A 27,596-nucleotide genomic window follows, 5' to 3' on the forward strand; every position below is an offset into this window, starting at 1 on the left:
GGAAAAGAATGGGACTCTACTTTATTAGGCAATATTGAGTATCCATCCTATAAGAAAAAGGTCTCTTCTGAGCACAGAAACTGCCACCTCCATATATAGGAGGTGGCAGTTTCACATTTCCCAAAGATGCCTTATATATTTTCTCCTCTTTCCTTGTAACAAACCCTCTCATCTGCTGTCATTCTCATCTTCACTGTTTCAAGGCTCAGAATTCCAAGAACAAAGCCACGATGGCAACCAAGATCAAGTATGTAACTGCAGGGCAAACTCCTGGTTCCAACCCAAATCTCTCCAGGGGATTTTGATATCCTCAAAATAAACACTTCCTTAAAAATATGTTCTTAGATTACAAAAGCTATCAGATGGAATTCTAGATCTGCATATATAGAAAATTTAAGAACAGGGAGAAAACAAGTGCATAGAAAACTGAAAAATAATTATGCAGCGTGCAGGACTTTTCCCCTTGATGGTACAAAAACTGCTACCCACCATGGATGGACAGCTGGGGGTCGAAGGCTTCACACTCCAAACCCAAACCCCATGAGAACAAGTGTGCTCCCCTGGCAGCTGAGTCACCATAGGACAGCAAGCAGAGACAAAAGCAAGCACACAAATCTCAGTTTATACCTTTCCTGGCAGACCCCAGTCCCTCTTATAATGGAAGAGACATTGGGACACAGGTTCCAGGCCATACTTCCTCAAGCTAGTCTGCTCCCGACACTTTCTGGAAACAGAAAATGGTTTTACCTTCATGTAGATGATTCAAAACTGGAGAAGTCCCATCATATTGACCTGAAATCAAGACACTACATGGGCAGGGGCCCTGGGACGCTAGCAGCTTGGCGTAAAGGCACCTTAGCCCAACAAAGTGGCAGCAAAAACAACCAGAACCACACATACAGATTTCCAGTATTTCTCTGAGGACTCAGATAGCCTGGAGGCCACATGAGTTCCACATGGAGAAACATTTCCCCATTTTACTGAAGAGGAAACTGAGGCACAGAGGAATCAGAAGACAGTCAATCAAATAATGAAATGTAACAGATAAAGACCCAGCTTTCTGGACCTTCCATTCCTATGCTCTGTTCTTGAACCAACAGGGGCTTGACTCCAACCAACTAAGATGACAGTGTCCTAGATGTGAGGGTGAGCAGGGGTAAAAGATTTTGGCAAAAAATTCCAAAGAAAGTTCAAGGAAAAATGGCTCTTTTAGAGGGAAATCACTATTTGGGGCACTGACAATTCCCTTTCCAAGGCCAGTCTCTGCCTCACTTTCCCTCTCTGCCACTTCAATAAAGTTTCTCTTTCATGTGAGTTCTCTGGTGTGTAATAAAATTGGAGCTATTGCTGAAGCCTTTGCCGCACTCAGGGCATTTATAGGGCTTCTCCCCTGTATGGATTCGCTGGTGTATGATGAGAACTGAATTCCAGCTAAAACCTTTCCCACACTCAGGACACCTGTAGGGCTTGTCTCCCAAATGGGCTCTCTGGTGCATGACCAGGATGGAGCCCCGGCTGAAGCTCTTGCCACACATGAGGCATTTATAGGGCTTCTCCCCCGTGTGGGTCCGCTGATGCACCACCAGTTGGGAGCGCTGGCTGAAGCACTTCCCACACTCGCCACATTTATAGGGCTTCTCTCCCGTGTGGATCCTCTGGTGTTTGATGAGGTTGGAGCTCCAGCTGAAGCTCTCACCGCATGTCAGACATTCGTAGGGTTTTTCCCCCGTGTGCATGCCCTGGTGCGCGATCAGACTTGAGCTCTGGCTGAAGCTCTTCCCACACACCCCACACTTATAGGGCTTCTCCACCATATGGGTTCTCCGGTGTGTGGCCAGATTGGAGCTGCGGCTAAAGCTTTTGCCGCACTCGCTGCACTGATAGGGTTTTTCTCCGGTGTGAGTTCTCCTGTGCGTAATGAGAGCTGAGCTCTGGCTAAACCTCTGCCCGCAGTCGGTGCATTTGTATGGTTTCTCTCCTGTGTGGATTCTCTGGTGTCTGATCAGGTTGGAGTTGTAACTGAAGCTTTCACCACACTCTTTGCACTCATAGGGTTTTTCTCCAGTGTGGATTCCCTGATGCGTGTTGAGGCTGGACCGGTTGCCAAAGCTCTTTCCGCACTCGGGGCAAGAGTACGGCTTCTCTCCAGTGTGAGTGCGCTGATGGGCAATAAGATTGGGGCTCCTGCTGAAACTCTTGCCACACTCGGCACACTGAAAGGGTTTCTCTCCTGTGTGGATCCTCTGGTGGGTTATGAGATTTGCACTCCGGCTAAAGCTCTTCCCGCAATCCCTGCATTTGTAGGGTTTCTCTCCAGTGTGAGTTGTTTGGTGTCGACTAAAGTTTGAGCCATCACTAAAGCTCTTGCCACATTCGTCACATTTGTAGTGTTTTTCTCCTGTGTGGGTCCTTACATGGGTAATTAGATGAGATTTCCGGCTGAAGGTTTTCCCACACTCAGGGCATTCATAGGGCTTCTCGCCCAGGTAGGTGCCTTGAAGGCCAATGAGCTGGCCAACTTCCTTGCCCTTGGACGGCATCTGCCTGCGGTCCTTACCCTGAGGCCTCCCGGAGCCACAGTCTCTCTCAAAGTCACTCTCCCCATCAGACTGCTGACCACCTTCCCCTTCGGGCATTTCCAAGAACATCTCATGTGATTCCACCTCCTCAAACACATCTTGATTAGAATTCTCCCCGTTTTCACTCTGTATCTCAAAATCTGAAACAAAAAACACAATGGCCACTCAATTCCCTATCATGACGAGAAAAGGAAAGCAAAGGGAACTCTAAAAATATTACATTTCTAGTGAAAATAAAGAAGCTAGAAAATCCTCAAAACTCCTGAAGCCAGGTTTAGGGATGGGGATGTATCTTAGCGGAAGAGCATATGCTTAGCATTTGTAAGGCCCTGAGTTAAATCCCCAGCACCCAAAAAAATCAATCAATCAATCCAGGCTTATTTAGTTGCCAGGCTTCCTATATTTGTGGTAATCATCCAGATTTCCAAAGTCTTAAAAGATTTGGGTTTCATATGTCTACCTGTTTCTCCACTTGAAAATGAGGTCAGGAAGGTATTTGAAAATCCTAACTGAAGGACAGCAATAAAAAACACAATGATCCCCAACTCTCACCATGGTGCCTGATGCTTAGTAGGTGTTCAATTAAAGTTGACAAAGGATGAATGTTTTTTATTGGTATCACAGAAAGATCCCTATAGCGTTTCCTTTCCAAAAGAGCTTATATAATAATCTCTTGCATTAAAATATGTCTGATGTTTACAATCTTTTTAACATTTAATTAAGACAAACAAGATGACAGAGCCCCTGCAACAAGGATCCTATGTGTCTATACATAAATGTCTGAAAACAAGTGGGAACTTAAATTTGTCTACAATGGAAGCCAGTAGAAAGAACTTTAATTGGTAATACAAAATACCTTGAACCTGTCAACCCTCTACTGCCCAATGTGTGGCAAACATTTTAATGAAAGAAGTAATTAGGGAGGATTGCTGGATAAATATAGTCCCTTCCTTAGATAAAAGACTCTAAAATCCACCCAAGGATGAAGCTAGATCAGCAGACATCCATGAGATTGGATCACTCTGTTCTGATCCCCAGATGAACTGTTTACTGAACTGTATGTTGATTTAATGGCCCTGGATGATACTGATGTACACTAAAGGAAGTATCATTAGAAATAATGTTGCTAGGAAGTTGTTGATGACATTGCTTACATCACACAATGTCTTCTTGAAGAGCACGAAGAGGAAGATTTCCTCTTGACCTCAATACCAAAAAGAGCTATCCTGAATGACTGATCTGGGTTTTCCTGATGGCAGTGGTTGTAGATTTCTTTTTGTCTTGCCTGCTTGGAAGCTCAGAGCCAAAAGCTCAGAGCAAGAATAGTGGGTTAATTTTTAGCAGGGTGTGGTGATACTTTCCTGTAATCCCAATGACTCAGGAGGCTGATTATTCCTAAACCCCAACATCAGACTTTCTAAGAATGTAGGGAAGACAATTACTAAAATAATTTCATAATGACATTTCCATTTATAAAACTAACATAACAGTTAATTTAGGATTAGATATTCAATTCAGTGATTATATGTGTAAATTTCCACATACTTAGTGGCATCCCTTTCTGAGGGAGAACCTGGGTTCCAGTCATGCCTTTAATCAAGATAAGATCCTATTTAAAAGCCAGGCACAGTGGCCCTGCTTACAACCCCAGATACTCAGGAGGTTGAGGCAAAAGTATAGCAAGTGCCAGCCCAGCCTGGGCAACTTAGTAAGACTCTGTCTCAAAATAAAAAACAAAAAGGGATAGGGGCCAGGCACAGTGGTGTACACCTGTAAATCCAGCAGCTCAGGAGGCTGAGGCAGGAGGATTGCGTGTTCAAAGCCAGTCTCAGCAACTTAGAGAGGCCCTCAGCAACTTAGTGACACCCTATCTCTAAATAAAACTACAAAAAAGGGCTGGAGATGTGGCTCAGTGGTTGAGTGCCTGTGGGTTCAATCACTGGTATCAAAAGAAAAAAAAAGGGATAGGGATGTAGCCTGATGGTATGCTTTTCTGATGCTTTAAAATCAGAATTGGTTTTAGTATGAACTCAAGAAGCAACAGGGAAAACAAGTAAAAATTCAAACTTAATTTTCAATGAAATTAAAAGGAAGATATAATTTGAAGAGACCAAAATACATGTCAAGGCTTCTAAAAATAGCAGACTGGGTAGAAGCACTGAGAAAAGAAGTGTAGAGAACAAGCATGGAAGGGAGTGGGTGAGAGGTGCTCAGGAGCAGATCTCAGAAAGTTCAGGCAGAAAATCACTTCCTGAAGGTTTGGGACTCACCCTCCAGTGCAACAGTGCATTTGGAAACTGGGGTAACCAGAGCTGGCTTCTTTGGTTCAGAGAAGCAAAGGAGATGAGGCTACAATCAGAATCACACAGATGGGCCGTGTATGCAGGAAGTTGTTTCTGTAAAGCAGAGAAGGAGAGAGCCTTTGACTTGCAACATTAATCAGGGAACTTATTATTATTGAGAAAAGTGATCATTTCCAACCAAAATAGGTAAATGAAGCAACTGCCTCTGTAGAACTAAAGAACTTGAAGAAGAGATGGTGAGATGACAGAAAGAGATTTCATGAAATGTGAAGGACTTGGGAAAGAAGGGAAATATCATCCAGAGAAATAAAGACAAGATAGGAACACAGGAAACTAAGTATCTTGAAAAGCACAGAAAAGAGGAACAAAATGAGAAAAGCAATTAAATGAATGGAAACAAAGAAAGAGTTGAAATGGTTAAAGAGAACGATAGAAACAGAAGTTAGCCAATAGGAAAATCAATAAACTTACTGGAGTTCTCAAAGAAGAAAACTACAACAAAGGAACAGAATAAATTCTTTTGTTTTTCTCTGGATGCTGGGGATCAAACCCAAGGCAAGCACTCTACCACTGAGCTACATCCCCAGTCCCTAGAAATTATATCTTTAAGAATTTGTTCTTGGGGCTGGGAATTATTTCAGTGGTAGAGTACATACCTAGTATCTATGAAGCCCTGGGTTCCAATCCCCAACAAATGAGAAAAAAGAGAAGAAAAGAAATGACATGAATTAAAATTGGGAGTGGGGGTCATAAGGTAGGATATAGTATGTTTATTGTCACAAGAAAAGGTACTCATCTATAATAAGGATAACATTTAAAACTGATAAATCATGTAACTGAATTTTGTTTATTTAGTTTTTTTAAGTGGTGTTGAGAATGTAATTGAATTTTAAATGTACAAAAATAAATATTAAGAAGGAAAGATTATTAACTGAAGTCAGAGGCACAGGGAGGAGAAAAACTATCTCTGTCAGATGTTAAAACATGAAATGATGGGCTGGGGCTGGGGCTCAGGGGTAGAGAGCTTGCCTAGCATGTGTGAGGCCCTGGGTTCAATTCTCAGCACCACATATAAACAAATAAATAAATAAAGGTCCATATAAACACCACATATAAACAAATAAATAAATATTAAAAAAACATGAAATGCAATTAAAACATTAATAGGGACTAGGGATTAGCTCAGTGGCAGTGCACTCTCCTAGCATGTGTGAACCCTTGTGTTCAATCTCCAGCACCGCAAAAAAAAAAAAAAAAAACTGAACATAAATAGATTCAACTAACATATGAATATTGAATTTTATATCAGTGACACATAAATGCAGACCACGAACAGAAAAAGTTATTGATATAATGACTAGGGGAATTTAGCATATTTGGTCTGTCAAATCCATGTAAAGACCCAACATTCAACAAATAATCTAGGAGTGGGGGCAGTGTAGCTCAGAAGTAGAACATGTGTTTAGCATATGCAAGGTCCTGCATTTAATCCCCAGCACAAATAAATAAATAAAGCAATCAAGCTAGATAGGCCAAATGGGAAAATTCGAGTTGGACCTATATTAGGACAAATTTCAAATGAATCAAAAATTTAAATGTAAAAGAAAGAAATGACAGAGCTGGGCACAGCATAATATGATGTATACACAATCCTAGCAACTTGGGAGGCTGAGATAAGGAGGAATGCAAGTTTCAGGCCAGACTGAACAACTTAATGAGACCCTGTATCAAAATTTAAAAAAATAATAAAGGTCAGGGATGAAACTTTAGTGTTAAAGTATCCCTGGGTTCAATCCCCAGTATTGCCAATAAATAAATAACAGAATCAAGCTATTAAATAAAAATTTCTTTGAAATCACTTCAAATATGATAAATTGTGGAGTTATCTTCTATCATCTTCTGAGCAGAATCCTGCCCCAATTAACTCCTCACTAAAAGCCTATCCTATTATTTTTTTACATAGACAAAGCATCAAGATGGTTAGAGTTGGGGCTGGGTTTGTGGTTCAGTGGTAGAGCGCTCACGTAGCATGTGCAAGGCCCTGGGATCGATCCTCAACACCACATAAAAATAAATAAAATAAAGGTATTTACAACTAACTAACTAAATATATATATATATATATATATATATATATATATATATATATATAAAGATGGTTAGAGCATGTACTCCAGGGAAAACCAAAGGAAAGTTGGGCAAAGTTTAGAAGTTGCCTCTGGTAACAGAGACACAGGAGTTCTTCTAAGGACAAAAAAGAGCAGCCTTCTGATGTTCTTCAAATGGGAAAAAGTCACAGAGCTGGGAAGGATGAGGAAATGCTGGCTCCTTCCAAACGCCTACTCAGGAAGGCCAGGCAACTATGAATTTCAAGTGAACAGGACAAAGTAGAGCACATTAAAGTGCATTCGGTTCCCTCCTTTCTTAGTAGCCAATTATTAGGAAAATGAAAACTCAAAAACTGGTTTGGGTCAGAGATAAGGGCTGTAGATATAGGTCAGTTGGTAGAGTGTTTGCCTCCCATGCACAAGGCAATCCCCAGCACCACACACACACACACACACACACACATACAAAAGGAAATCATTTTTAGCTGGGTGCAGTGGCACATGCCTATAATCCCAATGGCTCGGGAGGCTGAGACAGGAGAATCGCAGGTTCAAAGCCAGCCTCAGCAAAAGTGAGACACTAAGCACTCAGTGAGACCTTGTCTCTATTTTGTAATAAAATACAAAATAGGGCTGGGGATGTTGCTCAGTGGTAGAGTGTTCTTGAGTTCAATACCCAGTACCAAAAAATAAATAAAATAAACCCAGAGATAAGTATTTTCACCAACGTGTTAAGAGTGGAGATGGAATGAGATGGTAGGAGTTAGGAATCTTTTTTTTTTTTAAGGAACTTTACTGATAAAAATAGTGTTATCCCAAGGTACAAACAGGAAGAGCATATTTTATAAAGAGATGAGACTAGATATAGGGAGGCAGGCTTGTTTGGGAGGCCCATATTTCCAGTAGAGAAAACCTACTAAGGAAATGGAAAGGAAAAGGTTTCATTTTCTAAATGTTACTGACCTCCCCCCAAACTACTGAAGTGGATAGGAAGTCAGCTTATCTATGCAGAGACTTTAAATAAGGGCTTTGGACTGTCCTGTGCAGTTTGAAAGTTGATGAACCTCACAAAATATACATTCTACTACACAAAATACAGATATATCACATTATCTGATTTCAGAGAGTGTATTAAAAGGAAATAAAATGGGGTAATGTGAAAAGCAAACAATTGGAGGCATCCTTGGAGATAACATTTGGCCAAGATTGGAATGCCATTCTAACTGATCTTACTAGTTATCCACACAATATTGATCCATTTTTTTATTCTTATGCTTAATTGTAAACACAATTAACAAACTTGTTCTTGGATATAACAATTTCTTGCTCAATAACACAATGAAGCATATATATACTCGTCAATGACTAAATTTAGGTTGCAGAAAGCATAAACAGATTAACAAAAGTCTGTTCCTGAGACAGACTAAAAAATATAGATGGTTTTCCCCTGTGCATGGCTGGTAAAATGGTACAACATACTGTGTGGAAAACAGGATGGGAGTTCCTAAAAAAATTAAAAATAGAATTACCATATGATCCAGCAATTCTACTTCTGGGTGTATACCAAAAGAACCAAAAGCCAAGCCTGGAACAGATAATTGTGTATCTGTGTGTTCATGTATTATTCATGACAGTCAAAGGTGGAAACAACCCAAATATCCATCAGCAGTTAAACAAACAAAATATGGTATATATAGTGAATATTATTCATCTTTGAAAAGGAATGAATTTCTGACTCATGCTTTAATGTTGATGAATCTTGAGGACATTATGCTAGGTGAAATAAGCCACACACAAAAAAACTCTTCTTATATGAGGTACCCAGAGTCATCAAAATCATAATATAAGCTAGGTGTGAAGGCCCACTACAGTCCCAGCTACTCAGGAGGCTAAGGCAGGAGGATTGTTTGAGCTCAGGAATCTAGGGTCAGCCTGGGTAATATAGCAAGATCCCAATTCTTTAAAAAAAAAAAAAATCATAGAGACAGAAAATAGAAAAGTGGTTGCCAAGGGCTAGAGAGAGGGAAGAACAGAGAGTTACTGTTTAGAGGGTATAGAGTTTCAGTTTGAGAAGAGGAAACAGTTCTGGAGATGGATGCTTTAACGATGTGAACTGAGGGTACTTAATATCACTCAATTGGCTACCTAAAAATGAGGAATGTTATGCTATATATATTTTATCACAATACACAAAGAATATATAATTCCAACATACAATTTTATGTACTCTATCAAATTTAAAATATGTCACTGCCTACTAGAAAAATTCTGAAAAAAAATTTTTTTCTTGTGCTGGGAATAAAATCCAGTCTTGCTTTACTACTAACTTAAACCCCCAGCCCATGAAATTAATTTTTAAAGATTGTGTAAAGTTCACAAGGGCAGTGAATTCTTAGAAAAACTCAAATTTAATAGTCTAATAAGCAAAAGAATAGTATCTTGCTTAAATGGGTATTTCCCCAATATAAGGTTGAACACCTTTTCATATGTTTATAATCTAAATTTCTTCATTCTAAAATTGACTGTTAACATCTTTTATCCTATTGGATTGACCTATAAATTTACAGGTCTTGTAGATCAAGAATTTTTTTTTTCTTTCAAGTAGAAAAAACTGAACCCAAGAACATTCTACCATCACATCACCTTTTTTATTTTGAGACAGGATCTCATTAATTTGCTAAGACTAGTCTCAAACTTGGAATACTCCTGCTTCGGTATTCTCAGGTGCTGGGATTATAGATATGCACCACTGTGCCTGGCCCCCATGGTATCTTTTTTATATAAAGGATTTTTCTTCTGTGTCATGAGTCAAATCTAGTTTTGATGATTTCTGTAATTCTTATAAAGTCCTTTCCAACCCAAGATTACAAAAAAATTTTCCTATATATCATTTTAGATTTTGTATAGTATAGCTATAATCTACTTTAATTTATTTTTGTGTAACTTGTGAAGCAGAGTCTATTTCTGTTTAAGTTGCTATGTGCAGACTCAATTTTTGTTTTTTCAAAAATATAAGACCACTGTTCAAAAAGCATTCACTAAACAGTTCTTGAATTGCGCTCTTATCAATTAGTACACAAAAATTGCAATTGTAGCATGGTCTAAATCAATAGCTTTTGTACTTTCCCACCCCTCACACACACTCTGGATTCAAGAGCACATCACATTTCTTTTCTTTCCTTTTTTTAAAATATTTTTTAGTTGTAAGTGGATCTTTTCTTTTATTTATTTATTTATATGCGGTGCTGAGGATCTAACCCAGGGCCTCACACATGCCAGGCAAGTGCTCCACCACTGAGCCATAACTCCAGCCCCAGGACACATCACATTTCTACGGCTGTTCACAGAGCTCTGTGTACTTTCTGCCATGCCACAGACCTCCTTTTTCTGACCCACGATAGAAAGCATACCAGAATGAGCATAAGAGAAACTTATGTCAGTAGCGGGATAAACTTGAATTTGCTGGACAGTCTCTTCTAATCCCCACTCTTACTTTCTAAGGTTTCAAGGTTTTATTTACCCTTGGTCAAATAAGGTTCAAAAATATTAAATGAAATATTCCAGAATTAGGTCATTCATAAGTTTTAAATAACTTTTACTACAGTATATTGCTATAATTGTTTTATTTTAGTCACTGTGGTCAAACTCTTGCCATACTTAAAATTTATCATAGCTGTGTACACATTTATAAGAAACAAAACAGTATATATAACATTTGGTACTATCTGTAACTTCAGAAAACCACTAAGGGTCGTGGAATGAGTCCCACGTGGATAAAGGGAGACTACTGTAATCTATAACAATGAAATAAACTGGTCACAAACTTTGATGCTTTAGTGTATGTTTGGCTCAAAATCCTTCCAAAGTCCTTCCTGCCAGATTGTGACATACACGATGGCTGGAACCACTGATTTAAAATACAGAAGTGATTCTGACTCAAGGTAGGCCCAAAGTAGGTTCCATTCTGACCTGAGCTCTCCCCTAACCTGGAAACCCTGGCAGAAACCTGCCTGAGAGACTTGGAGCAGTGTTCCAACTAAACTCTGGTTGCCTGAAAAACTAACCACTGAAAAAATCAGCAGTGAACTCTGTTGTGTGTAAATGAATGACTGACAAACATTTTACTGTTACAAGGTTAACTTTCCCTAAGAGTTCTGGATGGTTTACATTTCAAAACTTTAAGTGAATTAAAATTTTGTTTGGGGCTGGGGATGTGGCTCAAGCGGTAGCGCGCTCGCCTGGCATGCATGCGGCCCTGGTTCGATCCTCAGCACCACATACAAAGATGTTGTGTCCGCCAAAAACTAATAAATATTAAATTCTCTCTTTCTCTCTCTCTAAAAAAAAAAAATTAAAATTTTGTTTTGAAGGTAAGAACTGTACTTTAAAAAAACAGATACCAAGATGGCAGGACAGAAGGAGGCAGCATTCTGTGTTGCTCCATGATCTGGGACTCAAGTAGTGAGAATACTACTTCTCTGTCAGTGATAGTCTTGCTCCCACACAGGAATCATGACAACCATGCCCTTCCAGGGCTCCAGGCCACAGCAACAGAGTAGATCACTTAACTACTTGCCCACACTGGACTACGGGGTACCTGAGTGGGCACCATCTACACCCCTATAGAGCTTTTGGCCACGTACCGGAGCAGAAATCACCGACGCCACTTACATGCAGGACACCTAGCAGCTTCCCACATGCAGGAACTCCGGCCTCCACTCCCGTGTGGACCCCATCTACCAACATGGGGCTCCCCCGTCACTGCCATCTTGGAACTCAGCAGCAGTGGAGATACTCCATACAGTAGCCTGACTGCACCCAGGGACTTCACACAGGCTCTTAAGTCAGCCACAGCCACAAACTGCATGCCACAAAGCTCTCTGAACTCGGCTTCCCGCACACGATCCAACAGCCCACTGCTGAAAGCAAATTAAAGGATGATATAAGAGAGCAAATATAGTCAGCAAGACCATTTTGACAAAGAGCTACATAAACAAATACAGGAAGCAAAAGATTACTTCAATAAAAAAAGTAAACAAACAGAAACCCTTGAACTGAAAGAAACAATAAATCAAATTAAAAGTTCAATTGAAAGCATCACCAACAGATTAGACCACTTGGAAGACAGGACCTCAGACAATGAAGACAAAATATATAATCTTGAAAAGAATGTAGACAACATAGTGAAAATGGTAAGAAACCATGAGCAGAATATTCAAGAAATATGGGACAGCATAAAAAGACCACATTTAAGAGTTATTGGGATAGAGGAAGGAATAGAGTTCCAAACCAAAGGAATGAGCAATCTATTCAATGAAATAATATAGAAAATTTTCCAAACATGAAGAATGAATTGGAAAACCAAATTCAAGAGGCTATAGGACACCAAATGTACAAAAATCACAACAGATCCACACTAAGGCACATTATAATGAAAATACCTAACATACAGAATAAGGAGAGAATATTAAAAGCCATGAGAGAAAGGAATCAGATTACATATAGGGGAAAACCAATTAGGATATCTGCAGATTTTTCAACCCAGACCCTGAAAGCTAGAAGATCCTGGAACAACATATATTAAGTTCTGAAAGAAAATGGATGCCAACCAATTATATTCAGCAAAATTAAGCTTTAGATTTGATGATGAAATAAAAACCTTCCATGATAAAAGTTAAAAGAATTTACAACTCAAAAGCCTGCACTATAGAATATCCTTGGCAAAATATTCATGAAGAGGGACTGAAAAACAACAATGAAAATCAGCAAAGAGAGATATTACACTAAAGGAAAAACTAATTAAAGGAGAAACCAAGTCAAGTTAAATACCAAAAATAAACAAAAATGGCTGGGAGTACAAATCATGTCTTAATAATAACCCTGAATATTAATGGCCTAAACTCACCAATTAGAAGACATAGACTGGCAGATTGGATTAAAAAATAGACCCAATAATATGCTGCCTCCAAGAGATTCATCTCATAGGAAAAGACATCCACAGACTGAAGGTGAAAGGATGGGAAAAATCATACCACTCACATGGACTGCAGAAGCAAGCAGGGGTTTCCAACCTCATATCAAATAAAGTAGACTTCAAGCCAAAGTTAATCAAAAAGGATAAAGAAAGAGATTTCATACTGCTTAAGGGAACCATTCATTAACAAGACATAACAATAATAAATTTATATGCCCCAAACAATGGAGCATTGATGTCTATATTCATCAAACAAACTCTTCTCAGGTTCAAGAGTCAAATAGGCCACAACACAATAATTCTGGGTGACTTTAACACACCTCTTTCACCACTGGATAGATCGTCCAAATAAAAGCTGAACAAAGAAAGTACTGAACTCAATAATACAATCAATAACTTAAGACTTAACTGACGTATATAGAATATTACATCCTTCAATGAATGAATACACTTTCTTCTCAGTAGCACATGGATCCTTCTCTAAAATAGACCATATATTATGCCACAAAGCAACCTTAGCAAATATAAAAAAGTAGAGATACTACTACTCTGCATTCTATCAGATCATAATGGAATATAATTAGAAATCAATGATAAAATAAAAAATCAAAGTTATTCCAATACCTGGAGACTAAATAATATGCTACTAAATGAACAATGGATTGCAAAAGACATTAAAGAGGAGATTTAAAAATTCTTAAAGGTGAATGAGAACACAGATACAACATTGAAATCTCTGGGACACTATGAAGGCAGTGCTAAGAGAAAAGTTCATTGCATGGAGTCCATTCCTTAAAAGAAGAAAAAGCCAACAAATAAATGACTTAACATTACATCTCAAAGCCCTAGAAAAAAGAAAAATCAACATCAAAAGCAGTAGAAGACAGGAAATAATTAAAATCAAGCTGAAATAAATGAAATTGAAACAAAAGAAACAATTGAAAAAATTGACTAAACAAAAAGTTGGTTCTTTGAAAAAATAAATAAAATTGACAAACCTTAGCCATGCTAATGAAGAGAAAGAGAGAGAAAACTCAAATTACTAACATATGTGATGAAAAAGGAAATATGACAACAGACACTACAGAAATACAGAAGATAATTAGAAATTATTTTGAAAACTTGTACTCCAATAAAATAGAAAATATCAAAGGCATTGACAAATTTCTAGAGTCATATGATATGCCCAAATTGAATCAGGATGATATACACAATTTAAACAGATCAATTTCAAGTGATGAAATAGAAGATGCTATCAGAAGCCTACCAACTAAGAAAAGCCCAGGACCAGATGGATAAACAGCCGAGTTCTACAAGACCTTTAAAGAAAAACTAGTACCAATACTCTTCAATTTATTTCAGGAAACAGACAAAGATGGAGCACTTCCAAACTCATTCTATGAAGCCAATATCACCCTGATTCCAAAACCAGGCAAAGACACATCAAAGAAAGAAAATTTCAAAAAAGAAAAGAAAAAGAAAGAAAGAAAGAAAAAAGAAAACTTTAGAAAAATAAGAGACCCAGAATAGCTAAAGCAATCCTTAGCAAGAAGACTGAAGCAGGTGGGATCACTATACCAGACCTTAAACTATACTACAGAGCAATAGTAACAAAAACAGCATGGTATTGGCACCAAAACAGACTAATAGACCAATGGTACAGAACAGAGGACACAGAGACTAACGCACATAATTATAGTTATCTTGTATTAGACAAAGGTGCCAAAAACATACACTGGAGAAAAGACAGCTTCTTCAACAAATGGTGCTGGGAAAACTGGAAATCCATGTGCAACAAAATGAAATTAAACCCCTATCTCTCACCATGCACAAAACTCAACTCAAAGTGGATCAAAGACCTAGGAATTAAACCAGAGGTCCTGCATCTAATAGAAGAAAAAGTGGGCCCAAATCTCCATCGTATCGGATTAGCCCCCTACTTCCTTAATAAGACTCCTATAGCGCAAGAATTAATAAATGGGATGGATTCAAACTAAAAAGCTTCTTCTCAGCAAAAGAAACAATCAATGAGGTGAATAAAGAGCCTAAGCTTTGGAGCAAATTTTTACCATGTGCACATCAGATAGAGCACTAATCTCTAGGGTATATAAAGAACTCAAAAGCTAAACACCAGGGAATGGGGTTGTGGTTCAGTGGTAGTGCACTTGCCTAGCATGCGTGAGGCACTGAGTTCGATTCTCAGCACCACATACAAATAAATAAAATAAAGGTCCATCAACAAATAAAAAATATATTTTTTAAAAAAGATAAATACAAAAAAACCCACAAATAACCCAATCAATAAATGGGCCAAGGAACTGAACAGACACTTCTCAGAAGGTGATATACAATCAATCAACAAATATATGAAAAAATGTTCAACATCTCTAGCAACTAGAGAAATGCAAATCAAAACTACTCTAAGATTTCATCTCACTCCAGTCAGAATGGCAGCTATTAAGAATACAAACAACAATAAGTGTTGGCGAGGATGTGGGGAAATGGCACACTCACACATTGCTGGTGAGATTGCAAAATGGTGCAGCCAATGTGTAAAGCAGTATGGAGATTCCTTGGAAATTTTGGAATGAAACCATCTTTTGACCCACCTATCCCACTCCTTGGTCTATACCTAAAGAACTAAAAACAGCATAATACAGGGACACAGCCACATCAATGTTTATTGCAGCACAATTCACAATAGTTAAACTGTGGAACCAACCTAGATGCCCTTCAGTAGATGAATGGATAAAGAAAATGTTTGTGTGTGTGTGTGTGTGTGTGTATATATATATATACACACACACACACACACACACAATGGAATATTACTCAGCAATAAAAGAGAATAAAATCATGGCATTTGCAGGTAAATGGATGGAGCTGGAGAATACAATGCTTAAGTGAAGTTAGCCAATCCCAAAAATCCAAATGCCAAATGTTTTCTCTACTCTAAGGAGGCTCATTCATAGTGGGGTTGGAAGGGGGAGCGTGGGTAGATTAGATAAACTCTAGATAGGGCAAAGAGGAGGGGAGAGGCCAAGGGAGTAAAAAAGATGGTGGAATGAGATGACATCATTACCCTAAGTACACGTATGAAGACACGAATGGTGTGAATATACTTTGTATACAACCAGAGATATGAAAAGTTGTGTTCTATATATGTAATATGAATTGTAATGTATTCTGCTGTCATATATTATAACAAATTAAAATAAAAAATTTAAAAAAGAGACAAATACCTTTACAGCCTTCCAATACTGCCCATTACCTTTCTTGCTAAGAAAAATAAATATATGTGTGTGTGTGTGTGTGTGTGTGGTCATGAAGAAGCATTCTGCTGGGGCAGCAAGCTGTAACCACTGAACACCAAATGATGCTCAGGATAGCCGGGAGGTCAGCTGTGACTCTTTGGCTCAACTATTGGACAAGAGAAGGTTTCAAGTTGACGACCTCCATTCCGCTCTAGTCTAGGATAGGCTTCTCAAACTTAAAAGTCCTTAACAATTATCTGAAGATCTTGTTAAATGCAGATCTACTTCATGGGGCTGAGGTGAGATTGATTACATTTATAGCAAGCTCCCAGGTGATGTTAATGGTGTTGGTCCTAGGAATGCTCTTTGAGTTAAAAAGCTCTATAAAAGTGGTTTTTAAATTCTGCTGCATAATAGAGTCACTGGAGAACTCTCGAAAATCCCTTGCTTGGGGTTGAGAGTTTAGCTCAGGGGCAGAGTGTTTTCCTAGGATGCACAAGGCCCTGATGTGGCCCTCAGTCCTGGGTGGGAAAAAAATCCCCTTGCCTTTTAGAGATAGGATTGTTGCTCAGTGGTAGAGCATTTGCTTAGCATGTGGAAGGCCCTAGGCTCAATCTCCAGAGCGTGTGACATGGGTGCCCAGACTTACAGACACACATCCCTTGCCTGGGCCATAACCTATGTCCAATTAAACCAGAAAATCAGAATCTCAGAGAAAGAGTCCCACATGATTCCCATCCTCCCCACCCACCCTGCCACAAGATGGTTTATTCTATCTTACAGAACATTGCTTATGAGTACCATATTACCACTTTAGGTTATCATTAACAAAGGCTGCTAATGACCATTGTTATCAAGTTAGATAAAAGATGCCTGGTAAGCCAGGCAAATTATTACAACACAGTACTTTGTTTTGAAATATAGGTCATCTTTCATCACACACAAGGAGGGTAACCCAATCCAAGGAGAACACAGACACCTGATTTCTGAAGAATGGAAAAGCAAAGAGGCTCCCAAAATGCATCCCTAGAAACATGGGGTTAAATCATACAAGCAAGAGGAATGTTCATGGAGTCTATGCCACAGAATCTTAGACTGACAGTAATAGAATGATGTGAATTTCCTGAGCCTCTGCCAGTAATGTCTTCCATGTGGAAGGCTCTATTATAATGTGTACACTATACACATTATAATAATCACCACAAAATAATTATGAGGATAACAATGATAGCTTACATTTGTATAATTCACAAGACACAGCACCTGCTTTCTTATTTAATCCTTTGTTGGCTCCTTCATTTGGAGATCTGCACAGCTACAGGCCTAAACCATGGCTGTCAAGGGAACTTTTCTTCACTCCATTCCAGGCTGCCATTCCTCCCATAGAAGGTCAGTCTTCCATTGATAGTACTGGAAATTGGCTCATGGTCTCTATGTTTCCCTGAATGTTTACTGGGTCTGTCTTTTTTTAAATATTTTTTTTAGCTGTAGATGGTCACAGTACCTTTATTTTATTTGTTTTTTATGTGGGGGATTGAACCCAGTGCCTCACACATACTAGGCAAGCGCTCTACCACTGAGCCACAGCCCCGCCCCATACTGGGTCTGTCTTTAATGTGGGATTCTCCTGGCAGCTAAGAAGGTGTAAACATTCAGGGAAACATAGAGACCATGATCCAGGCTCCAGTACTATCAATGGAAGACAAACCTTCTATGGGAGAAATGGCAACCTGGACTGGAGTGAAGGAAAGTACCCTCGACAGCCATGGGCAGATCTCCAAATGAAGGAGCCAACAAAGGATTCTTCCTAGGAATTTATCGATTTTGAGACCCCAAATTTCACCTTTGCCCCCCCTCTGATGGCAGCAGTATATTTTTGGTAATGGGCTTCCATAATATCAAATGTTCTGCTAAGAGAGTATCATTTCCCCTTCCACTCTGATGATGCAAATAAGCTGGATGTAGTGGTGCACACTGTAATCCCAGTGACTCTAAAGGCTGAGTGAGGAAGGAGAATTGCAAATTCTTTGAGGCCAGCCTCAGCATCTTAGTGAGATTCAGTCTCAAAATTAAAAAATAGAAATGGCTGGGGATGTGGCTCATGGTGGAGAGCTCTTGGGTTCAATCTCCAGTATAAATAAATAAATAAATAATCATAATGATGCAAAAACCCTGATGTCTGGGGCAATTTGAGAGATGCCACTGTTGCATGAATTCACTGATCTCCTGGTCCCTGAGGGTGTTTTTCTGCTACCTCATATAAAAAAGTTGAATGAAATTGGGTACAGCAATTAGCAGTGCAGAAGCACACCTTTTTTTTTTTAATTTTTTTTTTTTAGTTGGAGATGGACACACAATATCTTTATTTATTTGTATGTGGTGCTAAGGATCGAACCCAATGCCTTACACATGCCAGGCAAGTGCGCTACTGCTGAGCTACAACCCGAGCCCCAGAAGCACACCAATAACAACAACTTGGGTGGCTGAGACAGGAAGATCACAAGGTCAAGGGCAGCCTCAGCAACTTAGGGAGACCCTGTCTCAAAATTAATAAGTAGAAAAGACTGGGGATGTAGCTCAGTGGTTGAGTGCCCTTAGGTTCAATTCCCAGCACCAAAGAAAAAAAGAAAAAAAAAAGCAGTTCAGAGACAAACTGTCTCAATTCTATAAATTTCTGGGACCCAAAATCAGGAAATACAATTTGATAAATGATTCCTTGCCCCAGGCTTACAGGTATGAATGGTATGGGTTAGCTGCTAATTTATTAAAATGTGAGGCTGGTTTTGATGATTTACAAAGACAAATATTTAAAATTCAGAATTGTCCTAGAAAATCTGGGTTGTCATTTCCCATATCACTCTGAAGTATTCTGGTTTTTGCAACAGTTAACCTGTAGCCAAAAAATAGAGTTACTAAGACTTTTTATAAGTGGTCTTTTAACTGACCTCCAGCAGACTGAAAACACAGCAGGCAGACATGAATGATGTGGTCAGCTAGTCTAAACCCAAAGGCTAAGTCACTGGAAAAATAATCTCCACAGGAGCAGTGATGTTCTCCTGAGGCTTGCCAGTGAAGTTCTTAAGTTTTTCTTTTCTTTTTTCCAGTGCTGGAAATCAAACCTAGAGCCTTGGGTTACTAGGCAAGTACTCTACCACTGAGCTATACCCCCAACCCCAGAGAGCTTCAGGCAAATGTCCTCCCCTACCAGTGTGGATTCACCATAATCTAGGTTTCCAAATTCAAAAATTGCCTATTCAAATAAATGCTGTCCAACTCAAACACAATGCCTGCAGTCAGAATAGATAACAACAGATGAAAGGACTACCTATTGGTTTATATTTAGGTCAGGTAAAAATTATTTTCATGAGCCTTTGCAGTTTGAGAAGTGGGAATAGCACACACCTTCATACTCAGAAATATCCTATTTTAAAAAAACATATTAACACAAATGATAACATTCATTGGGTTGATTGAATATAAACAAATGATTAAATATAGCTTTTATTCTTAAATGAAAACCCTGAAGGCTAAGAGTAAGTGCTCCTTTACAGGACTAAGCTGCCTGACTTATCTACTGGCCTGAGTATTTCCCTAGGTCTAAACTGAAGTCTATTTACTCCCTTTTGCAGATTCAGAAGTATCCCTGGTTATATGTTGCTGAATTTGAGATTGACCCCATTTTGCTTTAAAATAAAAGCTTAGCCTGGATTTCTTGAGAAAAAGCAGATGTCAGGCTCCTTGTTTCCACCAATGAAGCTAGAATGAGGTAGCTGTCTGTCTGCCTCTTTCATGGGCTGAGCAGATGAACCTCTCCCAACTGCCAGTGGGGGAGGATTCAGTTATTCATCCCAAGAATACATACAGAATTCCCATTATGTGTGGGGCACTGTTAGAGAGGACAAGAGAGAAGAAAAGGAGGAAAAGGAGGAGGCAGAAAAGCAGATTCTTTGCTTTCCATGATTTTGCAGGTTCCTAGAAGAAATGAGTATTCACATAGAAAATGTGAATAGAAAATAGAAAACAAGATGGACCATAATAAAAGCCAAAAGAGAAGAAGAATCCAATTCCTGGGAGATATGATTAAAGACACTTCCATGTGTGTGCAACTGGGGACGGGAGAGAAAAGGAATTAGGGATGACTTTATGGAGAGGGTCTCCAAGAGTGAGTATTCAGGATTGGGGAATACAGCTCAGTGGTAAAGCACTTACCTAGCATTCTCAGTCCATGAGTTTGATCCCTAGTGTCACAAATAAATAAATAAATAAATAAATTCAAAGGACACCAGGATTTCACCCTATAGAGATGGGACAAAGACATTCCAAACAAAAATTCAGGAGCAAAAGTCAATGCTAGAAAGTACACGCTATGTTCAAGAAACAGCAAGATCTTATCTGAATGGAACAAGGGCTACAGCAAAGGGATCAGGGAAGGAACCAGGCTGCAGAGGACTGGGCCAGGTCACATAGAGCCATGGGTTCTACACAAAACAAGGAGGTCATGCTTGATTTGGTAAACACTGGTGAACTCATGAAGATTTTTTTAACAGATCACCCCAGCAGGAGTGGAAGAGCTGCAGTGAAAGGGAAAAAGAATGAAGGCAAGTTCAGTTTGGACTGAACTTAGTTTTGCAGGCTGCTGCAAAAATTCACGTAAGAAATCCTAAGAGCCTGAATTAGGACTGGGTATGAGATTAAAATGTCCTTGAGAAACATTCAAAAATAGAGATGACCTTTACCATGTAAACTAGTACTACAAGTCTGATCTTGATTGAAATTAAAAGACTTTAAATGTGAGCATCTGGAAGTGCCTATTAGTCAAACATTAAGCCACCACCATCTAACCAGGCCTTGAAATGTCCTTTGCTGGGTAAATATGTCCAAAGATCCTGAGCTGGACAAACAAAATAGAGGTCAAGTGATCCTATGCTGAGTGAATGTTTGAGCTGGGATGAAATAAAGTACAGATATTCCTGTAAACAACTATGAGAAAAGTGGGCAGAATTTGTTAAATAAATGAAAGGCCAACAAAGACAATCTCAAAGTCAGAAATCAGAGGACAAACCCACTCCTCTGCGGGGAGAGGGGTCCCCATTTCAGATGTCCAGTGAAAGAAGAAAGGCACCAAAGACCCTACAATGAGCCAGGGGCTGAGGGTTGTAATCCCTTCTGCTCTGTGATCTCCCCAACTAAATAACCAACACAGAAGTTTCTCCTCAGCACTCAGTCTCTCTATAGTATCTGCTGGAGATCTTGAAGTTCATTACAAACTTGTCCCATCCATCAAGAAGCAAGTAACAAAACTCAGAAACAGAATGAGAGGATTTTCTTTCCTTTTTGGGGAAGTACTAGGGATTGGACCCAGAGTGCTCCACCACTGAGCTACCTCCCCAACCCTTTTGTTGTTTATTTTGAGATAGGGTCTCTTTAAGTTGCCAAGGCTGGCCTTGAACTCCTTCTCCTCAGCCTCTGAGTCACTGGAATACCTTCTTAAAGAAATAATAAAATTCTAAGTTATTGGGCTGAGGATGTAGCTCAGTGGAAAAGTGTTTGGCTAGTATGTTCAAGGGCCTGGCTTCTATCCCCAACACTACAAAAAGAAAACAAAGTTACTTTTCTGGGCCAAAGAAAATCCAGTACTTACTTCAAATAAAATCCAGGACCTACCAAACTCATGTGGAAGCAAACACTCCTGAGTTAATCCAGCTCCACTACTTAATAACGATGACCTTGCTGAGCTTCCATTTCCTATCCACCCAACTCACAAGAATTCTTAGTGAAATGGGCACATGTAAGGTGTCTGGTGCAGTACTGGGTCACATTTGGCCTTCATTGTCAGTCCCTTTCACCAGAAGATGACTTTAATTATATCACTTGATCCCAGGAGATTGTCAGAACCTTTGCCTCAAACCACCACTCCTTTCCCTCCCAGCCAGTCTTCTAAATCCTCCAGACTAGATGCTATTGAGTTAGTCCCTTGTCTTCCTATTCTGCATCCCCTCCTTCCAACACCCCACTAAAAACTGTCACTATCAGATATGTGATGAAATGCTTAAGAATATGCACCACGTTCTCAGGCACATAAATTTGAATCCTGGTTCTACCTCAGACTAGCTGCTGATCTTAAAGCAGTCACCTGACCTCTCTGGTGATAATAACCCTGCTTATCTCCCAAGGTGGTGAAATTTATAGGAGTTCTGCCTATTAGATGTTAAGCACACTGCCTAGCCTACAAAAAGAACTCAATAAATGCCAGTGATTGCTACTATTATTCCATTAGTTCTTTTTCCGATGTGTCCAATCTCCACTTCCTTTATTATTCATATCTTAGCCTGACCCTCATCGTTGTATACCTTATAACTAGCTAACTTCCTGGCTGCTCTCTGTCTCTAACCTCTTCCCACTCTTTGTGTTTTTATGTGTGTGTGCGTGCATGTGTGTGTTACTAGGGATTGAGCCCATAGTTGTGCTATCACTGAGCTACATCCCCAACCCTTTTTATTTTTTATTTTGAGATAGGGTCTCACTAATTTGTTGAGGCTGCCATTGAACCTACATTCCTCCTGCCTCAGCCTCCCAAGTAGCTGGGAGGAGCTAGGAGTACCGGTATACACTACCTTGCCCAGCTAGGCTCTCCCTACTCTAATCAAACCTATATCCTGGTTGCCAAACTCAGCTTCCTCCTATGGCCACTGGTTCAAGAACTTGCTGAGGCCAACTACTTCAGTCCAAATCTCCATCTACCCTTCCCCCAAATCCTTACCACTTCCTAAAAACACATTTTCCACTTCCATCAGCCGGGCCTTCTCACTGTCGTCTGAAGGAAGACACTATGCTGGTTCCCTCTCTTTAAAGCCTTGGCTTAAGACCACCCTTTTCAGTTGCCACAGCCTCCTCCCTGCCCTATGACTTTCCAAATACTACTTCATCCTGCAACCTTCCCTCACTTTTCATGTCATCTGTAAAGATTTCTCTGACCTAAGCTCTCCCCTCTCCTCTCCACACTCTTAACCCCTGAAGTTCTGGTCAATGCAAAAGCAGTTATATTCCCTGGGCCCTGAAATTGTCTTAATGGCACAGGTAGACCTGGAGTAAATATTTGGTGATCATGTCCTGTCAAGTGAAGGCCAAATGTAGTTGAATGGCATGTTAGGATTTTGGAAATTACTAGCAACACAGGAAACAAACAGTAACTATTATAAAGAGTTCAAATTTGGAATGATTCTTAAAAGAGTCCAGGATGACTTTATACCACAGAAAGTCCTTTGGTATTAGCTGGTTTACTTGTCTTTTATCTTGGATTCATAAAAATAATCACTTTGAAAAAATTAGATTGTTCTTTTCTAATTGTTGGAACTACCTGAATATTTGTTATATAACCTAGTAAAGATGCTAAGCAAAGGATTATATGTCAACTCCTCTCCCCATTACCTCTATCCACTTCCCAACCACTCCAAATAAACATGTAAGTAAAAAAACTGGCTTTACTGTGCAAATGTAACTCCAGGAATGGTCTGTTAACCCCCTCCTGTACTGAAATTTTGTAGCTACCACTGCACCCAATGATGGCATTAAAAGGATAATGAACACCCTGTCTGCCATGGACACAGAGCAGAAGGAGGGCACCATCCTGTATATCAACTACTCCTCCACAAACATCACATTTCTCCACCTAGGAATGGTGCTTTCACCCTCTCCTTATGAGGTTCTGCATCTTACCACTGTCCCGAAGGGTCTGAGTCAAGTCTTCCACAAGAGCCACTGCCTCTTCACTATTTTCAGGTCGATGCTCTTGCAGCCAGGCCTGAATTTCCTTTGGAAGCACAGTCAACATCTGCTCCTTGGTATGTACCTCTGGCCTCAGCCAGCGTCGACAGAGTTCTCGGAGGCGACCAAGTGCACCCTGTGGTCCCCCAGCTATTGCCTCATCCTGAGGGATGCCCTTGCCAGCATTCTGGGAAAAAGGCTCAGACTCAGGGCCATCCTCCTGCAGTACAGCTTCCTGCACCCAGGAGTCATCCTCCAGGATCATAGTGGTGACCTCCTCCTCCTGATTGTCTTCCTCTTGCGGCACCTGGACCAAAGGACTGAGAGGAGTGGTCACTGTTGGCATGTCTGCAGCCATTATCCACCTTCTAGGGTGATCACTCAGGCTTTTAAGCCTTGAACGTCAATCTTCTCTAGCCACACTTCTCTGAGAAGACACCTCCCTCCTTCAACAAAAAGACCTGCTGAGACATAAGACAGAGAACCAGAATCAGTAAGTGTCCTAAAGCAATCTAACTCATAGCAGCCCAGGTCAGGCCACCAACTGATTCTTACTGCCCTAAACCAAAAGAAGTTCCTGGCCCTCTTAAAAGAAGAATTCCTTATTCTTGAAAATATATTTCTCTATGGTAAGAAGTAAAGAAGTATCACCAGCACAAAATATACAACACTGTTCTTTCAAAACCAAAGTATCAGAAATGCAATGTTCTAAAAAAAAAAAAAAAAAGGACTGACTTTTCCTGCCCATCAGTTCAGACTTGCTGCAGAGTAAGTGACCTTGACCTGACCTAACATACAAATTAGTCACTTGATCTCAGTGACCACCTAATAAATATAGATAATAACACTCATCCTTCTTATGGGGACATCTTAAGGATTAGCAATGGATCAGATGCTGAGGCTCTTTTAATTTAACTGAAAGGAAGGCAATATCTCAAGCATCATTACCATATATTTTTTTTTAGAGAGAGAGAATTTTTTAATATTTATTTTTTAGTTTTTGGTGGACACAACATCTTTATTTTTATGTGGTGCTGAGGATCGAACCCAGCGCCCCGTGCATGCCAGGTGAGCACATTAGCACTTGAGCCACATCCCCAGCCCTCATTACCATATTTTAAAGTACATTAGTCCCTCAGATTCCTCAGAGGACTAGTTCCAGGAACCCCTGCAGATACCAAAATCTGAATGTTCAAGTCCCTTACATAAAATGGTATAGAATCTGCATATAATTTGTGCACATCTTCCTGTATACCTTTAAATCGTCTCCAGATTACACATAATACCCAATACAATGTAAATGCTCTGCAAATAGTTGTTATCTGTACTGAAATGTTGATAAGAAAAAAATCTACACATGTCCAATACAGAGGTTTTTTTTAAAGTATTTTTGATGTTGAGGATACAGAGGGCCCACTGAAATTTTAAAGATGTTCACATTCAGTCAAGCATGGTGGTGCAGACTTGTAATCATAGTTATTTACAGGCTGAAGTAGGAGGATCACAAGTTTGAGCCCAGTGAGCCTTTCTCAAAATAAAATTTAAAAGGAGCTGGGCATGTACTTCAGTAGTAGAGAAGCTTGCCTGGTATTCATGAGCCTCGGGGTTCAATTCCCTGTCCAGGGAGGGGGAAAAATGTTCATACTCTCCATCCAGTCCTGGCCCTTCATGAATTTAATTTTAAAATAACATTTTTATATGTATGAAGATTTGAAGTTGGTGTCAACATACCTTATATACAAACAGAAATATGAAAAATTGTGGCATACATGTGTATTAAGAATTGTAATGCAGGGGCTGGGATTGTGGCTCAGCGGTAGAGCACTTACCTAGCATGTGCGAGGCCCTGGGTTAAATCCTCAGCACCACATGAAAATAAATAAATAAAATAAAAGGTATTGTGTCCAACTACAACTAAAAAATAAATATTTAAAAAAAAGAATTGTAATGCAAAAAAAAGAGTAGGTGTATAATGGCATAATTTGGCGTGAACATACTTTATATACAGAGTTACGAAAACTTGTCCTGTAAATGGGTAATAATGAGTGTGATGCATTCCACTATTGTCATATATGTAATAAATAAATAAATAAATAATTTTTTAAAAATAACATCTTTGCAAAAAGAAATTTATTTGCAAGGATACACAACCATGGCATTGTTTCTAATTGCAAAAAGTTGATAACCTTTAAACTCTAGCAGTAGGAGTGCTGGGCATAGTGGTAAAAGCCACTTGGAAGGATGAGGTAGGATTGTGAGTTAGAGGCCAGCGTGGGTAACTTAGTGAGACAGTGTCTCAAAATTAAATAAAAAGAGCAGGGGAACGTAGCTCAGGGATAGAGTGGCCTGGGTTCAATCCCCAGCATCCAGCTGGTGAGGAATCCAGCAGCAGGGAAATGGTTAAAAATCAATAGCACCTCTATACAGTAAAATATATTAAAAGGTATTCTAGGAGTAACTCAGTGGTAAAGCACTTGTCTTGCATGTGCAAGACTCTGGGTTCAATCCCTAGCATCACATAAATAAATAAATAAATAAATGCATACATACATACATCTAACATGATAATAGGTGGTATTGTCTGGGAAGGGGCTCAACGGAAATTAAGCCAAAAGGCTTCACACAAGTAGGCAAGCACTCTACCACTGAGTTACATCACCAGCCCAATATTTTTAAAATTACACTGACAAAGATTATTAATCATTAATGATTTCAGATAATTCTCCTGATATGAAAATAACGTATAAAAAGAAAACCAGAAAGGTAAAACACCATAGACAGTAAGAACCCAATTCCCTTTAAAAATAAACACACACTAGAAAAAGGAGGACCTGGTCAGCAACTCTAGAAAATACTGAGAAAACTAGAATTACAAAGAACTAAATGAAATATTTTAAAAGCAATAAAAAACATTTTCAAAAAGCATTACATCATAAAGACTCAAATAACACTCCCTGGAATTATTAAAGAAAATAATAAAAAGAAAACCTAAAAACAATAGCAACAACAAAAAGAAAAGCTAGTGGGAAAACCGAAGCTCTCAATGTGTATTTACCCAAATGACTAGATGAAATGCAAATATAACAGAACTCTTAATTGGGAACCGGGTACAACGCGCAGAGACCCCCAATTCGCGGTCTAAGCCAAGACAAGACACGCCCCCTCTGAACCTCAGTTTCCCCACTTGTACAATGAGGAGGCTGCGCAGGACGTGGTCAAACATCCCTTCTCAGTTCAAAATCCTGCGCTTCCCGCTTGGATGTGAAAGGAGCTCTGCCGGGGAGAAAAGACCCGGTCCGTTCACAGAGCCGGGCGCGGAACTCCAAGCGCCCGGCAGCGGGCACGAACAGTGCACCCACGCCCCTCCCCCAGCAGGCTGCCGCAGCTGGCTGCAGGCCCGTTATTCTCGCCGCGGGCTGTTCCCCGGTCCACGCGGCTTCAGGCCTGCCTCTCCAGCTCACCTCCCCAGAGTCCAGGTCCAACTCAGGCGGCCGCTCCTCGCGCAAAAGCGCCCCCGGGCTCGCCCGGCCCCTCTGAATTCACCTCAGCTCAAGCCCGTGGGGCACAGAGAACAATGGACGGGAGAGGCCCGCCCTCTGCCATGTTCATTGGCT

At 39.8% G+C, this 27,596-nt stretch overlaps 1 protein-coding gene across 8 annotated transcripts; it reads right to left on the reverse strand.

Moving 5' to 3' along the window:
- Positions 1-27,596, reverse strand: Zscan2 (zinc finger and SCAN domain containing 2). 8 transcript variants are annotated; one of them, XR_001504259.2, is made up of 4 exons: positions 27,444-27,596; positions 23,935-24,443; positions 4,850-4,975; positions 2,561-2,719 (listed from the first exon to the last, which is right to left on the reverse strand). XR_001504259.2 is itself a non-coding variant. In XM_015493026.2 (3 exons), the coding sequence occupies exons 2-3, from the start codon at positions 24,338-24,340 to the stop codon at positions 1,290-1,292; spliced, it is 1,836 nt and encodes a 611-aa protein (XP_015348512.1). In that variant the 5' UTR covers positions 24,341-24,443; positions 27,444-27,595; the 3' UTR covers positions 1-1,289. The 8 variants fall into 8 exon arrangements, 7 of the variants coding, with proteins under 7 accessions (XP_015348512.1, XP_015348516.1, XP_048646172.1 ...); XM_015493026.2 differs by lacking the exon at positions 4,850-4,975 and having other exon boundaries at positions 1-2,719; positions 27,444-27,595; XM_015493030.2 differs by lacking the exon at positions 4,850-4,975 and having other exon boundaries at positions 1-2,719; positions 23,935-24,446; positions 27,444-27,576.

This window comes from Marmota marmota, unplaced genomic scaffold (assembly GCF_001458135.2).
Source record: "Marmota marmota marmota unplaced genomic scaffold, marMar, whole genome shotgun sequence".
NCBI classification, from domain to species: domain Eukaryota; kingdom Metazoa; phylum Chordata; class Mammalia; order Rodentia; family Sciuridae; genus Marmota; species Marmota marmota.

Bases quoted from the DNA above. Each gene is read 5' to 3' on its own strand.
- Zscan2 (XM_015493026.2), bottom strand. From the start codon at position 24,340: ATGGCTGCAGACATGCCAACAGTGACCACTCCTCTCAGTCCTTTGGTC. The intron at 2,720-23,934 runs GTAAGATGCAGA...TTTTTGTTTCAG, and splicing joins TCAGACCCTTCGGGACAGTG to ATTTTGAGATACAGAGTGAA.